The 17,361-nt window shown below is 35.1% G+C and overlaps 2 protein-coding genes across 2 annotated transcripts; one reads left to right on the top strand and one right to left on the bottom strand.

The window, feature by feature from the left end:
* Positions 1-713: 713 nt before the first annotated feature.
* Positions 714-10,246, top strand: LOC108210683 (uncharacterized). Its single transcript, XM_017382073.2, has 10 exons — positions 714-1,066; positions 2,090-2,172; positions 2,298-2,375; positions 3,216-3,328; positions 3,416-3,481; positions 4,937-5,038; positions 5,245-5,755; positions 8,057-8,262; positions 8,348-8,511; positions 9,813-10,246. The coding sequence occupies exons 1-10, from the start codon at positions 948-950 to the stop codon at positions 9,952-9,954; spliced, it is 1,584 nt and encodes a 527-aa protein (XP_017237562.1). The 5' UTR covers positions 714-947; the 3' UTR covers positions 9,955-10,246.
* A 902-nt stretch (positions 10,247-11,148) lies between these two features.
* LOC108193605 (NADP-dependent malic enzyme) lies at positions 11,149-16,144 on the bottom strand. The gene is made up of 20 exons (XM_017360331.2): positions 16,005-16,144; positions 15,528-15,667; positions 14,993-15,113; positions 14,804-14,878; positions 14,574-14,725; positions 14,375-14,480; positions 14,138-14,203; positions 13,521-13,616; positions 13,348-13,419; positions 13,164-13,247; positions 12,990-13,088; positions 12,867-12,914; positions 12,716-12,769; positions 12,531-12,629; positions 12,338-12,427; positions 12,168-12,245; positions 11,930-12,004; positions 11,756-11,846; positions 11,513-11,641; positions 11,149-11,433 (listed from the first exon to the last, which is right to left on the bottom strand). The coding sequence occupies exons 2-20, from the start codon at positions 15,659-15,661 to the stop codon at positions 11,345-11,347; spliced, it is 1,758 nt and encodes a 585-aa protein (XP_017215820.1). The 5' UTR covers positions 15,662-15,667; positions 16,005-16,144; the 3' UTR covers positions 11,149-11,344.
* Positions 16,145-17,361: the final 1,217 nt, after the last annotated feature.

The following is a 17,361-nucleotide window of genomic DNA, read 5'->3' as shown; positions in this document are numbered from 1 at the left end:
TAGAATATATCAATTTAATATGTTAATAAATTATGTGCAATCTTCCTACAGATTTCCTTACAGGCCTGTAGAGGTTCGACAAATTTAGCCATCCATAGGAGGTTGACTAAATTTATAGACAACAGCTGAGAATGGTTGGAGTTGAGTTTTTCGAGTTGTTGGCTAAATTTTTTTATTTTAAGTATGCCAACTCACCTTTCAGCCAAGGACTTTTAATAGTTGGAGATGCTCTAACAAGATTGAGATTTTCGACAATCTGTATAAATTAAAAATCATGAGTAGAAGCAAGTAGATCTATATGTATGTAAAAACACAGAATGATAATAGAAAATCATAATAGAGAAAAAAAGGAACCTTTTTCACAGAGGATGAATTGGAGAGACTTTTTACAGAGGATGAACCCTAGGTTGGAGCGACCGATTAATTGAGGGAAGATAAAAGTCATGTCAAATCTTTTCAAAAATGGGCTGACAATTTTTTGAAAAAATATATGCAATTTTCCATAGAAAGTCATTAAAAGTCTATCAATTATATATTTCCACCAAAGTCATTGATATATTGAATAACAACTGACTTTTAATAACTCTTTAAAAGTTGTAATTCAATACCTCAAACTTTGAAAGACTTTTTAGAAATCTTGATACAATACCTCTTTACTTTTAAAGAGTATTTAAAAATCTTGATTGAATACACCTAGATTTTGAAAGTCAATAAAAGTCATTGAAAATCATGATACAATACCAGCCCCTAAATTCAACTTTGGTGGGAATTCGAAATTTCATATTTTAGTTGAGCTTCACTTCCAATCGATACACACAAGATATACATACATAAACACGTACAATTCATCGATTCTACTTATTGCAATTCTCTGCGAGGAGTGATTCGTATAGAAGCTTCTAGAGCTGCGTGCTTGTTCAATATACAAATATAATTCAGAAAAAATAATGGAGCCGGAGGGATTTGTAGCTGAAATTGAACGGTATAGGGCGCTAGATTCCGAGGAATTGCTGATTGAAGAAGTCGAAAGCCTCGATGAATCTTTCGAAGAAGATAACACCGATTTGTAAGCATTTTTATCTATGTTTTCACTAATGTTATTGTATCATTTCATTTCGTTTCGTTTCGTGATTTAGATATAATGATTTAATTATATTGATCTTTAGCTTGGGTTTGTGATTGCAATTGGCACTACAGTTGATAACCCCAACTCTGTATTAGATAAATTTGATTATGTTTAATTACTAATTTGGGTCATGTATATGTATTTATGTAATTTTGGTGGTCTTAGCACAAGTAATTGATGTACATTTTGTGTAATTTTACTATTGTTGCGGGTGCAAGAGGGGCAAGAATCAACATAATCGTTATTTATTTCTCGGATGAGTTACTTGTTCCTCATTTCTTTTACATATGCGTTTTGGAAGCGTGACACGAATATGAAGTAATCAATGCATGACTTTTGTTTGTTGTAATGCCTTTCGGAGATGTGTTACTTTATTAAATATTTGCAAGGCACTTCTCATGTGCACTCTAATTAGTTTTGCTTTTTGGGATCATATTTTCTGAAATTTTGTTGTTTTGGGTGATCTATCAGCTACATGGTTCTTGTACATCTTATTTTGCTGTAACTAGGAAGACAGATGGATTAAAAAATTGCATATATGAAAAGGATGCCTGAGTAGGTGTCATATCGAGAACATCTTTGCGGCAATTATGTTTCCAAATCAAATAAGCTATTAACATATGTTTTCTTTGTGAGTTAACCAACTTCTGCAAATCCCAGTTCCATAAGAGCCAGTAAAGAATCACAGTTCCATAAAAAAATATGGCTCTTATGTAAAATTTTTTCTCGAATCACAGTTCCATAAGAGCCAGCAAAGAATAAAAACAAGTGAATTTAATTGAATGCAGATTCAGAAAGATATTGACAATAATTTTTTTGTATCCAAATATCCCTGATTTACTTTCTTACTCATACAAAATACTCCTGGATATGTTGCGTTGTGCCTATTACTTTTTGGACTGATTCATGGAAATACTTATATTAGCTTATATATTTGCATCTTGACGCGTTTTCTTTTACCAGTAATCGTGCTTATGGAGAGGCCTTTGGATCTTCTGTACATGCCTTTGATCCCACACTGGCTTCGTTGCACAGTTATCTCGGAGGTTGACAAGTGTCCTATTTTGCAATGCTTCATCTCTGTGTCCAAAGTCCATACAGTAGATAATTGATATATATGCACACACACACACATATGTCTATATATTTATATTTATATATTGATGTTCAGAAGTTGAAGATGCTCAGAATAGGCATTCTTTCTTGGAAGGTGGCGCCATAGTGAATATTCCCTTGTCCTATCTAGAAGGTTAGTGGCATTTGCTTTACTATCTCTGATCCTGTATGACTTAATCTTACTCACCCATAAGCGAAGGCATACCTTAGGTGCCTTAAACTGCTATTCATCAGATACTTCCAAGATTCAATAACAGTCTATTTGCAAGTGGTTGCAGTTTATTTGATCAGTAATTTTGGTGATTGGTTTGATTCTGGATATATTTGCAAAACTAACTTTTGGTTTACTTCTGGACTTCTGGGCGTACCACCCTTTTCTTCTCATCGGATCCATCCGACAACATATTACTCTCTGACTTTCTAGTTATGCTTCTGCACACAGGACTTATATAGTTTATCCAGATTTTTTTTTTGTGCTCTTTTATACATCCACAACACTAGGTGTAAAAAAAACTATCTATTGTGGTTTCAGTAAGTTTTTGACAGTCAGTTTGTTCATGTAGATAAACGATTGATCTTGTATCCCAGTGTTGATTCCCTACACAAATGATCGATATATTGTTGAGATTTCCTCTGTTTTTAGTGATTTTGCTTATGCTTCCTGGTCAATAATTTGTATTGTTTTTGTGGCTGTTATTGGTTACGAGAGAGGTAGCCTATTATAGTTTGATGCTTTAACATTATATAATCTGAGACCATTTGCTTTTGCAGTTTTTTAGTCTGACCACTAATGAGTTGAGTCATCAGGATTTTGGAAGAATAGAATGACAGTTTATGATTTCATGTAGCATGTTAGTGTGAGGACATAGTACTGCAACTTGTAATTCATCTCATGTACACCGTGAAAGAATACTTGAGCACCTTTCCTTTTGTTTACTCATAAGTTCTGTTTCTAATGAAAAGACACGTGCAGGGGAAGTTCTCTTCCCAGGGCAGACCCTTCGTCTAAAAGTTATTGAGCCTAAAATTATAGCTGCTATGGAAAGCGCTTTGAACCAAACTGGTACTCGTTATATTTTAGGCGTGGTACGTAACTAATAGGTTGTTACTTTTCTTTCTTATATTAGTTTCTGAATTATATCTTAACATATGATTACACTTGAATCTCCACAGGTGTCTGTTTATAGAGATTCTTGTAATGGGGAGATGCGAGTTGCAACCACCGGGACTACAACAGAGGTGTGAATCACGGTGCCAGATAAATGGATATGTGTGTATGTCATGTACTCATGTTTATATGACTGAATTTAACTTGAATCTGTTTTTAGCAAAGACAAGCACATGATAACTAAGCTATTACACACTTCCGATTCATAATTTAAAAGTATCATACAATGGGAGGATCATCGAGTGCCTTAACTGGTGGAAAAGGGTCTCCTAGTGCTACAACTACACACACACACACACACACACACACATATCTATAATTTTTTTTTTAAAATAGAGTGCACGTGTAAATATAATCCTGTCTCTTATCTCTTTGAAGTTCTAATCCATATGAATTTCAACCTGAAATTTTTTAGATCATTGGCAGAATATGCTTAATGAATATCTTTATAAAGTGCATATCATTCCTTTTTTCTCAACACCAATATACACACATTTAAATAATAAATTTTAATGTGTATATGTGCATCGTTCATGTTTCCTGAACCTACTTTTTGGACATCTAAGTTTGATTCCAAAATCAGTCCTCTAGTTCAACATAATTTTTTCTTGTTTACAATTAAGTGACATTATAATATTTCATTTAAGATATTTAAAGATGATATGTTTCTATAAGTTGTCAATGAAAGAAAGAGAAGGAAATATAGAACAAGTAATAGAGTAAATTTTTTATGGTAGGTGCAATGTTAGAAACATGCAATCACATTAAATTAGGTACCATATGGTTCAAAGAGATTATTAAGATGCTGGTGTTCGTTCTGATATGCTAAAGGACTTGGCGTAGAAGAAGTTGCATGATACAAAATTGAGCTTGACTTACTTTTTTCCCATTAATAGACATATATTACCGTACACAGTTTCTATTGATCCTTCTCCTTCCTACTATTGTTGCAAGGTTGTATAATTCCTTATTAGCTTCCTTCTAGTAAATTTAATTATAATAATATAATTATAAATTACCACTAATATTATTATTGTTATGTTAATTATCATTATCATTATCATTTTTGTTATAGTTATCATTATTCTTGTTGTTCTTGTTATTATCGTTACTTGAATGTAGTCTATTAAAAGTTGGTAATCATTTCTGCATGTCAATTGAAGCTGCTTCCTGGTATTGAACTAATAGGATGTAGTTATGAAGATATTTAAAGTAATATGGCTTCTATAAAAAAATCAAGGTCAGTACATTAAATTGCATAGTGTTTTTAGTGGGTTTTTTCTCTGGAGCTGCCGAGAGAAGTTTAAAATTCTATAGAAGTTTGATAACCTATCTTTGTTAGGCTGCAATGTTTGATGTTTAAAATGCTGAATTAGTAAATTTGTTATTGTCATGTATAATGTGGTAATCCCTTCTGCCACCTGATGGTTTTCTGCTAATATCTTTTACAAAATCAAACACTTTTTCCCCCTCCTTACTATTCTTTTTTGAGATTATTGGCTGAGCACTATTGGTACATGTGCCAGATACTTCAACTCAGGCAGTTAGATGATGGCTCATGGAACGTGCTCACTCGTGGTCAACAACGTTTCCGTCTGAGAGGCCGGTGGATTACTGTTGAGGGAACTGTAAGTTATCCACCTCTTTGGATTGATATAGCATATCTATCTTCCTTTGCAATCGTTTAGTTGATATATGGTATGATTTAAATATCTTAGCCATGTAGGACATATACTGTTGAGGTAACTGTAAGTTATCTAGCCCTTTGGAATTATATATCATATCTCCTTTTTTAATCTTTTAGTTGATTTCTAGTATGATTTACATGTTTTAGCCATGTGGGGAGATACAAATCATCCATGAAGATGTTCCATCAAGAACCCCGCGGGATGCAGTGGAAAGACAAGCACCATGGAGTAACTCACATACTATTAATGGTTTACAAAATAAACAAAATGGCCTTCATGATGATTCAGATGCACTGTCAGATGATAGTTTTACAAGTGAACTTTCTGCAACAGAAAGGAGATTGCATGAATCTGCACTTGCTTCTTCTAGGGGTTCTAAACAAACTGACGAGTTAGCAACTGAAGCGGATGATTCTGAGTTTAAACTCCAATCAGGACACTTCCAGTTATCCATGTTTCCTAATTTACATCATTCAGTCGATAAAAAAAATAATGTGAATAAAATTGTGACAGAAACTATATCAGATTTTCCTACTCATGAAGGACTTGGACGGAGAAAAGGTTCAATATGCAGTTATCATGAAGTTTCAAAAGCTTTTTGGCCATCTTGGGTTTACCATATGTACGATTCATACTGTCTTGCTCAAAAGGTGGCAGGTAATCGATATTTTCTAATCACCATTTTTCCTTAGACCTGTAGTATGTCTAAGTGCTAGATGCTGTGACCTTTTTCCTATAGTCTGTTATGCCTCGTATGTGTAACTCTATCCCTAGCTATTTAGTGGGATGATTAGCAGATATGTACTCCCTCTGTTGACTATAGGTATATTTTGCAAAGAATTTTGTTTATGAATTTATGAAGCATGTCTTAGGAGGAAGAAAGAAACAACCCACGAGAGCAAATGAAAACACACAACTAGTTTAACAAAGAACACATAATTTGTGTATTTTGTATGCACAGGCTCTTCTTTAAGAGAATATATAAATTATTTTGGTATAAGTTAATGTAAAATTGATTAGTATAAAAATAATTGTCGTGAGGACTAGGAGTGAGCCTTCAGGGAAAATGAACTCTTAAGACGCAGAGCTGGAGATAACTATAACTATGTAACTATTGTTTTGTAAACTGAGATAAATATATATTCTCTGAAGTATAAACCTCAGAGTGTCAAGTATATTTGTTTAGGATTCAATAAATGTAATAGATCATGAATTGTTATATGTAGCATAAGCACAAAACAGTTAGCATAGAGGCACATACTCTAGTTATTATATATTATTAACAAGGTTAATGTAATTTCTTCATTCAGTGGACAGGATAAGGGACCCAATAATAATTGCAATATAACATATTAATACCTTCATACATCACTGAGTGACTAATCTAACTTCAGTGGATTTAATGTTTTACCTTTAAACCCTCTTGTCTCCTTGAACAGTTAAGGCCCATGTCCCTTGACTTCACAAGTGTTGAAGTTCTTGTAAAATTTTAAACAAAATATTTCACAATTAAATCACATATTTACATAAACATAGAAGCACACTCAACAACATTAATCAATCTATTTCAAATTATCAAGTTTAGATAGGATAAAAGGCTTATCGATGAGGTTACAAGAGGTTTTGTGTTAGTTATAGGAGCAAAAAGACTAATATTTTGGGGAGAAATGACAACTGTTAAAATGGGTACTGGCAGGAATAGAACCTTGTTCTCCCGCAATAAATTGCAAATAGTTAACATGGGATACTTTATATGTTTGACCTGATTCATGTATATTTATTCTAGTTCTCATATTTGGTTGCAGGGGAGATGTAAACATCTTTTTCCTGGTTTCTTTTGCTGCTTTACTTCTTTGTGAGTTGTGATGCACCAGATGTTAAAATGACATGGAAACAGTCCCCTAAAGATATTTTATCCTTCAATATATTTCTGGGTCTTTTTTTTGTGTTTGAAAATCATGTGGTTGCTGCAGTTTAATGAGTAGAAATGGATAATGTTTTGAATAGTAAATATTAGTGATTACTATTATTTTGTAAGTAAATTTTGAAAATCATGTGTTTGGTTGTTGATTTGTTTAACTGAAGTTTGCAAGTAAACATAGAACCTCTTTTCTGGTAAGTTAAATATACTTTTTAACTTTTTACTCGTTTATGTATGGATAGGCTATAGCTGATATTCTTTTTAGTTATTACTTATTACCTTATGTATGTATTACAGGCTAATGTCCATATTCTTCTTAGTTAGTATATAACTTTTACTGTTTGGTATGTGTGTTAATTTGCTTAAGTTGTATGTCCTCTTGTGCTGATTACTCAGTTGTTTAAGAATATGGAACTGTAAAGATCCAGTATTTTCTAGTAAGCTGCCTGCATTGTGTGGCAAAAATAGAAACTTGTTAACAATATGTTCTGATTAAAATTTGTGTTCCACTTTGATTTAAAATGAGTTTCCTTCAATTTCAAACTCTTTGACTGAAAATGCGTGTTAGGTGGGATAATATCAACGTCAATTACTCAATTATATATGAGGAATATTATTTTCTTTGATAACTTATGATAACCAAATTAAAATAGTTCATTATTAGCAAAAGATTTATATTAGTGGACGATGAGTACGAATATTTAGAAGTGGGTATATATGGGACCCATATCTATCCCGCCCCTGTTGCCATCTCCCTATAGTTGCTTCATTGGTAAGATTTCAATATTGTAACTGCTTCTGTGATAATTCATGAGTTGGAGCCAATAATGCCATATTTAACTTCAGGCGAACGACGCTATATTTAGGCTCAACTAGTTACTTTAGACCACCAACAGCATATATACGCTCTATGTGTATATCCTGGCATCTGTAGTAGTTTGGACCTTTAAGATTCAAATGTATACTGCAGAAATTGTTGTATAAATTTATATTATTTTGCTTACTTATTTGATGACTGTAATAGAAAATTGTTGCAGGTATGTGGAAAAATATAGTCAAGGAACCAAGCATGGATGGTCTTCTAAAGAACCCCGATATCATGTCATTTCAAATTGCTAGCAAAATTCCTGTTTCTGTGTCTACAAGACAGGAGCTTTTGGATATCGATGGTATATCCAACAGACTGCGTCGAGAAATAGAGTTACTAGAGAGTTTTGATTGTGTTCGATGTAAAAATTGTCAGGTTAATTATAGTGGTTATTGCTTTCATGCTCTATTATCTATTTGTGTCTTCTGCCTTGCTTTATTTCAATGTTTACCCCATGCAGGCAGTTATCGCAAAGAAAAGTGATATGTTGGTGATGCCTAGTGATGGTCCTCTTGGAGCCTATCCGAATTCCTGTGGTTATGTGCATGAGATACTGACTCTCCTTAAAGTGAATGGCTTAAGCCTTGCTGGACATCCCAGTGAAAAATACAGCTGGTTTTCAGGGTATGTATTTTCTTGCATGCTTGTTCTAGAATTTGACTAGCTGTAGTTTTAGACAAACAACCAAGCCACATGATAGTGATTAACATGACAATTTGTATCCTGTCACGCAGTACTAGTTTAGGGATCCGAGTTGGATTTGGTTCATACTTCATAGTATTTAAGCTTGTTCATTTTGAGCATGTAGAGGTTGATACACAAAATTTTCTACTGGTATTGGTGGTGGTGAGTTTTCTTTAGAGAAGAAACTTGAGTTTGTAATATGAACAAGCTTATATAATTTTAGCTTCCAAATTGGTCCAATATGTCTGAAATGGAATGAATTGTTTGTGGTATTTAGGCCATGAAGGATGTGGGATGAGTAGTTGAGGCCAAACATTGCAATTTATAACCTCTCCCTTGAATTGACCTCTGTGAGGAGTTCTCGTAAATGTTATCTTAGGGTAGCAGATATGTTGGAAGGTTTAGGAACCACTATGGGTAGAGGTTGAGGAGATTTAGGGAGCCCCCATGTCAATAACATGTTTTTTAGTTTGTAGGAAGGAGATGGGCATGCATGATCCTACAGACTGGCGTGCGTTTTATGGGCATTAGTTATTGCATTCCGCGCCTGCTTTTCGGTGCATGTTCTTTTTGTGATGTTTGATGCGACTTTTTATTGTGTTTTAGTTGCATGGTATACACTTCTTTTTACCTTTATACATTTTCATTATTACTTTTTAACATTTTCAAAAATTTTCTAACTTTCTTTTATAAACTAAAAGTGGGGGTCTTTATGGAAATATCCCTAGAGTAGGGGGTGAAGTCTGCAGACGTATAATCCCCCAGACCCTCCGTAAGTACTGGGCATGATTCTTTCAGTTGGCAAGTGTACTTGATTGAGGCATAGACAAAGATTTGAGCTAAGATTATGCTTATGCAGATTACAGTTAGCATTGTGTAACTTAATATTTTGGATGCTAGCAGTACTACACCACACCAGTATACTTCTGCATAAAGAACATGATATATTAGATGGGTTCTGGTCCCGTCATGTGTATGCCGGGGAGGGCTTATCCAACCTACAGTTTTATAGTGGCTAGATGATATATCCTAACAGCCGGGATTATAACATTTTTTTTCACGTCCATCACTTTTCTTTTTTGCTGGACGACTAGATTTGCATCTCATATGTTATTTTAATTTATTGGATTCAAGAATATGAATTTGTTGTATTGGTCCACAATCTTGAAGTACAATCATATCTTGTAAAATATATTGACATATAAAATGTAGAAAGTGTGAAACGCTATCGCATTGTGCAGGTATGCGTGGACAATTGCACATTGTACAAATTGTGAATGCCAAATGGGCTGGTGTTTCACTTCTACAAATAAAAACGTGAATCTTCAATCCTTTTGGGGCATCCGTATCTCCCGAATTGCTGATGGCGCATGCTTAAAGTAGCATAAGTACAGACAGTTGCCTAAGAAATATCCTACCTGCCGCCTGTTGATCTAAATTTGCTCAGGCCACAAGTGGCATGTAACATGTCTCCTACTGTAATCCAGACATTCAGTCTTCCAACTGCAAAAATGTTTGTTTGCTAGTTTAAGAAGATATGGCAATGAGATTGAGGATCATGCTTGTAAAATCACTCGCATATTCTTAATATCTTCCAACTGTATGTCGGCAATTACCGGCCATCATCATTTGTTATTACTATCATTATCTTCTTCCTCAAAAAGTTTTTGCTCAGTCTTCACTTGTTTGTAAAGACTAAAGATAGTCCTATCAGCCTTGCACCTGGTAAGTTTGTTGTTGAAGCTCTGTCTGGGCTGAATCCCCGACCTTATCCCCGAATTCAATATCCATCCCCGACCCCGAACGGGGATTATTTTCCTCCCCGTACCGAACGGGGAACTGGGATTCGGGGAATTTTATTTTTTAATAAAAAATAATAATTTTATAATATATAATATACCTTTTATTAAAAAACAAACTACTAGCTCCTAATACACTAAAAAAATAATATTATCTTATATTTTCAACATCAAATCATATTAAAATTGATTTATAATATAAATAAATGATAATTCAAAATTATAAAATTTATTATATTACAATATATTTATAATCAATCAATAAAAATAAAAATTATTTTTTTAATTTTAATTATATTATAAAAGTTATCTATTTTTAATAATATATTTAGTATAATATATATATATATATTATTTATATATATATATACAATTGGAGTCGGGATCGGGGCGGGTAGACACCAATTCCAGACCCCGCCCCGATCCCCGAATCTTTTATAAAAAATTCTCCGGCCCCCGCCCTATCTCCGAATCTCCGACCCAAACGGGGCGGGATCAGATCGGGGTCGAGCGGGGCGGAGTGAATGCCCTTCGCTACTGGTCTAGAGTGAGGGTGGGCATGGTAACAGTCCAGAGTTAAAACTTAACCGGTATATATGATATTTTTAGTACCATGCGAAGACGTTAAGAGAGAGGGTTTAATGCATGTCATAATTAAGTTAATTCATTCACTGACACTCTTTCAAGTTTTGAGTGAGCAAAATCGACTATTCCATGTCGAAGGTTCAGTTTCTTGAAATCGGATTGAAAATTTGATAATCCTAATCACCGAAGATATGAAATTTTAGGCTATATACATTGAGGTAAAATGATCAATATTTATTACATTTTCTAGATGAAATGATCAACAAATGTATACAGAACTGAAAGAAATTTTGTAGTGTTAAAAGTGACAAAATGCCTGGCATCTTTAGATTTGAACCTATTGCCTGAGAATCCAGTCAGGGGAGATATTAGCCATATTTGATCTGAAATTAGCGATAGGTACGGTATACTGGGGTGTACATGCAGCGTTCTGCATAGTGAACAAGGTCTCGGGGCTGGGGAAGAACTGATGCCACACCTGATGAGAAACGAATGATCTTGTGTGAGCAAAATTCATCGACCAAACGAGTGTACAGCAACCTAATCAGCTAACTTACCAAGTTCATATGCCTTTTCAGCTACTTTGGCAGCAATATTGGCTGATATCTTTCTGATGCTTGTGAAGGGCGGGTATATCAGTCCTTTTTCGTAGTTTTCTTCTGTCACTTGAGAAGCCAAAGCTTCCGCTGTTGCACAAATGATAGCGGATTGGGAACTTTGAGCAAGAATTTTTAACATGGTACATAATCTCTAGATCCCATACACCAAAAATATCATCAGCTTATCATTTTTGTACTTACAGGCTGCCAAGAGCAGGTCATCATGTATCCTAATGGTACCAGACATTATTACGCCCAAACCAAATCCGGGAAATATGTAAGCATTATTTGCCTGCAAGATGTGGAAGGTATTTGGTAATATATCCATAATATATCTGCAGAAAAATCAGTACAGGCTCTGGTATTATGGTCAACCTGGCCAGGGACGTGGAGTTTTCCCTCATATTCGACAGGTTGAAATGGGCTTCCACTAGCAAAGATTGCGCGTCCCTGCAGATTTCAAATTGGAAAATTATAAGAGGATGTGCAGATCAGGTGAATAAACAACAAGCTGTAAGTTGACTGCACAATCAATTTTTCACCTGTTGGGACAACAGAGTTTAATACTTGAACTAGGCAAGGATAAATTTAGAGGACAAGTGCATTTTCTTACTTGTGACCATGTGTAAGCGTCTTCAGCAGTGCACTCCGCTTGGGAAGTTGGGTTAGATAGAGCAAGAATAAGAGGTTTCTGCAGGCCAGACATGAACAGAGTCAAAATATTTTTACCTCATACTCGTCCTATTAGCCTACACGTGTCTCCATGACAGATCGCGAGAGAACCTCATTTAGAGATGCCATTTCCTCTACAATTTCCTTTGTAAAAGTTTTGCCAACACCAGATGTTCCTATCAAGACTGTTGGTTTGATAGCCTGACCATTAGTGAATAAAATGAGATCAAAGAAGGTAAAGATGAAAGGCATGCTCATGAGAATAATTTGTATTTAGCAGCTCATATGGTGATGTGATATTCACCTTGACAGCATCTAAGAGATTATCAACAGGTTCATGCTCATGAGCAAAAGGCTTTTTGAAGTGTTGAAGAGAGTCCATGCGCGAACTCACAATTAGTCCCTGTCATAAAAGTCTTGCATACGTGATGCAGCAAAACCACGCGAGGAAAAAGTACTATTAAAATGAATTTCAGATCAAGGAAGTACTCTGGAGTCCACGAGCCAGATCTTCTTGCGATTTTCTTCCACCGGGCTACCTGTCTGTGACAGAAAAGATGCTTAGTAACAAACAAGCTTAGCTTACTTAGAAACACAAAATAGAAACAGTTAGGTAGCAGATATAAATGTAAGTTCATACTTTTTTGGATATCTCGAGTGCTATGAGCTGCGCTATACCAGTGCCCGCCTAAACATGACAAAAGCAATTAGAAAACGAGACCCACGCAACAATACTAGATATACAAAGAAGGTTTAAGCTCACCTCTCCGGCTCCTAGGAATAAGAAGGTATGGTCCGCCAAGCTGCAATTATGTACTTTTAAAGACGCTATGAGCCCTGCTAGAACCACAGATGCTGTACCCTATGACAGAATTGAAAGAGATTGACGGATACGATTGCAAGATTATTAAATACTTCTTAGTTCTTACTAGATTACCTGAATGTCATCATTAAATACAAGATGACTTGTGCGATATTTTGCCAAGAGTTCAAAAGCATTGTGGTTTGCAAAATCCTCAAACTGCATACCAGTTGTGTATAGTTAGAGAATCCAAAAGAAAATAAAGCATTTAAGAGTAGAAATCTGCCATTCACGAGTATCTATTGATCTGATAACGTACTTGTATGAGGATTTTCTCCCCGTAGTTCTGCTTTACTGCTGCCATGAATTCCTCCAGCATCTCAGCATACTCCTATATTATAGAAGTTAAGAGCAACTCAATAAAAATCCAATGCTGACATAAATTTCTATCTTATACACAAAACATGTGAATAAATTTAACAGTATCTAGACCTCTCCAGTTGCCCTTTTTTGCCTGAGCCCGATATAAAACTCATCATCCAGCAACTTCTGATTATTTGTGCCGACGTCGATGGTTATTGGTAAGCACTGTGATTAATAAGAGAAAAACAGTCAATTCAAATACCAGTATGACAAAGTTCCCACCTTTAAGTTAACTTCAAGCTCGCTATCGAAGCCTAAAACCCCAAAAATCCTGTTAAATTTCAAGTCCAGACAGAACTAGCTTTTAATGTACTGATCTAAATGCAACAACTTCTGTCAGACTAACTGAACAGAAGCTCCTTATACTGACTGATGTATTTTGGTCTAAAGCTTTTATCAAAAGAAACTTCAATCAGTGGTCACTTTTAGTTATTTATGCACATCCCTTCAATACAGTAACAAATTTGCCGACATCTGCACTAGTCGTGATAGTACAGTAAAATGCTTCTGAATCTTGATTGTTCTGGAATTCACGCGCAAAATATATATTTGTAATTTTTGTTACAATCAAATTAAGCTCTGACGAGAAGTAAAATTGCTTTCATTTACTGTAATTTTTGTTTCTTCCTGAAACAAACCACCAAATGGATGAAAAACAGAAATTATAGAGGGGTACACCAACTTACTGCTGAAGGACGAACTCCTCCGAGTGCTGTATACAAAGAAAGCTTGCCAACTGGAATACCCATGCCCTGCACATTTTCAACTTTTTTATATTGTTGGTTTTAACTTCAATGCGATGAAATTGACATGCCAGCCTATACTATTGAGTCTCTCGTCGTTCCCAGTGTTAGTACTGCAATGTCTAAACTATGCATACTGCGCAAAACAAATTATACAATTACGTCATTCTGTACATATACCTGACAGCCTAGGTCTCCGAGTCCTAATATGCGTTCACCATCAGTAACAACAATGACTTGAATAGCTTTCACAGGCCAGTTTTTCAACACTTCAAGGATTCTTCCCCTGAAAATCCAGCCATGAACATCCTAAGAGAGTGAACAAACCTTATGAGGTTCATAGAGAAGAAACACAAACTAGTGAAGCAGATGAATTTACTTTTCCTTCAAACTAATGTAAAGACCCTGGGGGCGCTTGAAAATGCTCCCGTATTTCTGACAAGCTTCCCCAACTACTGGAGTGTAAACAACTGGGAGAAGCTCCTCAACATTATCAATTAGAAGCTTGTAAAACAACCTTTCATTTCTTTCCTGAACAGGAGACAAAATAGTCAAGTAGAAATACTTCAAACTAGTAAATTACTAATATGTAGTTCCATGGATGAATACCTGCAAATCCATCATGGCTATGTATCTATGCAGTGGAACTTCATAGTTCCGAAGATTGGCCATCAGTTTTTTTTCCTGAAAACCAAAACAATGAAAGGCTAGTCAAGATAACTGTACATGTCAAAACAGAAGCCATATAGGGGAAAAGAAGCGAGAAACTTAAAGCGATAGAAGGACTCTGGAAGTTACCTGAAGCTCCTGTGACATGACCACTGGGGGTAAGAGGCCACGCAGAAAGAAGGCATCTCTTTCATTCTCAGAGAAGCTAGTCCCTTTGTTATAACGTGGATCGCGCAACAATGTATGACCACTGTCATATAAGATTTACATAGCAGAAACCAGTTATGTTACATAGCCTAATTTGTTTATTTTCCTCATTTCATGTAGGAAAATGCTAGGTACCCAAAAAATTCCCAAATTTCACGTGTCATCTTTCTATTGGATATCGAGCCATTAAATAGACATGGACCTCGTGCAGTTACATCAATCTCACCAATATAATCATCTTAAATTGACACATCACCTATTTGGGAAAATAATTTGGGGTACCTAGCATTACCCTTTCGTATAAAAGTATCTACCAAAATCATCTCAGAGCATTGCTATCAAACATTAGTACATTGGTTTCAATGTGTTAGGACATGACTTGTGCATAAACATTACATGATAGTAAGAATCAGAAATGGCACAAGAGCAAGTGTAGAAGTGAATATTTAGAAAGTACCTAGCAACAGAGACAGCCCAGGGGGTGACAAGCTGGTCTTCAGTGGCTTTATCCTCACCATACATGTCCTGAACTCCCCCCGAAACACCGCACTTGCCCTCCAAGTTAAGAACTTCATCTCCAGCTTCCGCCATAGGCCTCTGCAGATCAAAAGTAGCTGAATTATACATTAAATATACTTCCGTAACACACATTAACTCAGGGCGGATCTAGGAAGAGGCATGCGGGACACGTGGCCCCTAATATTTTTTTTTTATAACATTTTTTCACCATTCTAAATTTTGCAAAATCATAAAAGTGCCCCAACAAATTTAAAAATATATCCAAAAATTTGCTTAGTGCCCCTCAAAATTTGAATCCTACATCCGTCCCGTGCATTAAGTCCACATTAGTACGAACATGAAATATGCCCCCCAACATATAAACAATATACAAACACAATGCAGCTAAAATCAGCAAAAAGAAGTAAATGCCAACCTTGTATGTAAGAACTGATGATTATTATGTATGACTTGTTTTATTTTTACGTAAATATTATTGTGGTTGAGCAGCTTAAGGAAATGGAATGGAAAAATGGTAATGGAGAGTGAAATATAATAAAGAGGAGAGTGTGTGTGGCCCGTAGAATGATGGCGAAAGTAACGTGTAATGAAATAGTAGAGAGGGAGAGTAGGGAAGCAATGGTGTTGTTTTAGAGAGAGAGACCAAGACTCCTAGTTGAAATGGTAAACGTCTTTTTTTGTTGACAAACTTGGAAGCCTGTGCTACCTACATCTCCGGGACTTCTTGCCTTCAAATTCATTGACTAAAACTTATATAATTGAAAAAATTTATAAAAAATAAATTCTTACAAATCTTCATCTACTGTTCTATTCTGCTGATGAGCAGACCCAAATCGAAAATCGAAACTGAACCAGAAATCGCAAAAATGAAACCGTATTAAATAAAACCGCATCGAATGAAAACTGAATTGAATAAGAATCACACTGATATTTTGGTTTTGGTTTCCAAAATTTTTAAAATCGAATACAAGCCGAACCGTACGTCCGTACCGTACTGATATTTATATTTATCTATTTATTTTATATATTTAAATATGACATATAAATTATATCTATTATGAAATATTCTTCTATGAATTAATATTCAGCTCCCTAACAAGGAATGCAAACAAAGAAAGATCAAGCACCTGCCGCAGTGCGTGATAGGATAGCATGATAGTAAGATTTTACAAGTTTTGTTTTTCTATTATTAGATCTTTCAATCACATTCTACTATTCCGGGATCTGTTAATGTTGTGTTTGGTTGGGATGAATGATTCCGAAAGGAATGAAATGAAAAATGAGCTATCTTATGGACAATTTTTAAGAAATGTCATTCCTTCCTCCATTACATTCCTTACATTATGTGTTAGATATCATACCTTCAATTTGAGATGGAATGGTCCATTCTCTCCCATCCTCAATTTCTTTTCAAATCTCATCATAGCAATTTTGCACTTCCTCAAATTTTTTTCAAAACTTTCTTCCTATCTTTATTAGTTTCAAGTATTTTTACTTATTTCATTTCATTCCATTCCATTCTCTCCAACCAAACACAACATTAGTATGAGTCCAAGTGTTCTCAGTTAATCCATAGTTTGCAAGTGTTCAACCTTGTCATGTGTTTTTTTATAAGCATCTAGTAATCAGTCCCTTCTCGACTTCTAGTGACATCAAAAACACGATTCTCAGTTACTAGTAATTCACCTTTTACAGGTGTTTGTACCATAGATTTTTGATTTCTCGAATTCTTAACGATTTGATAACTGAATCATATGAAACAAGAATCGCTC

The sequence above is a fragment of the Daucus carota genome, chromosome 1 (genome assembly GCF_001625215.2).
Source record: "Daucus carota subsp. sativus chromosome 1, DH1 v3.0, whole genome shotgun sequence".
Classification (NCBI taxonomy): Eukaryota; Viridiplantae; Streptophyta; class Magnoliopsida; order Apiales; family Apiaceae; genus Daucus; species Daucus carota.
This window is presented reverse-complemented; position numbering and strand designations above follow the sequence as displayed.

What these genes read in the sequence shown, in the direction of transcription:
- LOC108193605 (XM_017360331.2), bottom strand. Translation starts at nt 15,661, where the DNA reads ATGGCGGAAGCTGGAGATGAAGTTCTTAACTTGGAGGGCAAGTGCGGT. An exon ending in TAGCCATGATGGATTTGCAG is followed by an intron (nt 14,726 to 14,803) that starts GTATTCATCCAT and finishes TCTCCTGTTCAG; the next exon opens with GAAAGAAATGAAAGGTTGTT. An exon ending in TCTGGCTCGTGGACTCCAGA is followed by an intron (nt 12,630 to 12,715) that starts GTACTTCCTTGA and finishes CTTTTATGACAG; the next exon opens with GGACTAATTGTGAGTTCGCG.
- LOC108210683 (XM_017382073.2), top strand. Translation starts at nt 948, where the DNA reads ATGGAGCCGGAGGGATTTGTAGCTGAAATTGAACGGTATAGGGCGCTA. An exon ending in GTTGCACAGTTATCTCGGAG is followed by an intron (nt 2,173 to 2,297) that starts GTTGACAAGTGT and finishes ATTGATGTTCAG; the next exon opens with AAGTTGAAGATGCTCAGAAT. An exon ending in GGATTACTGTTGAGGGAACT is followed by an intron (nt 5,039 to 5,244) that starts GTAAGTTATCCA and finishes TACATGTTTTAG; the next exon opens with CCATGTGGGGAGATACAAAT.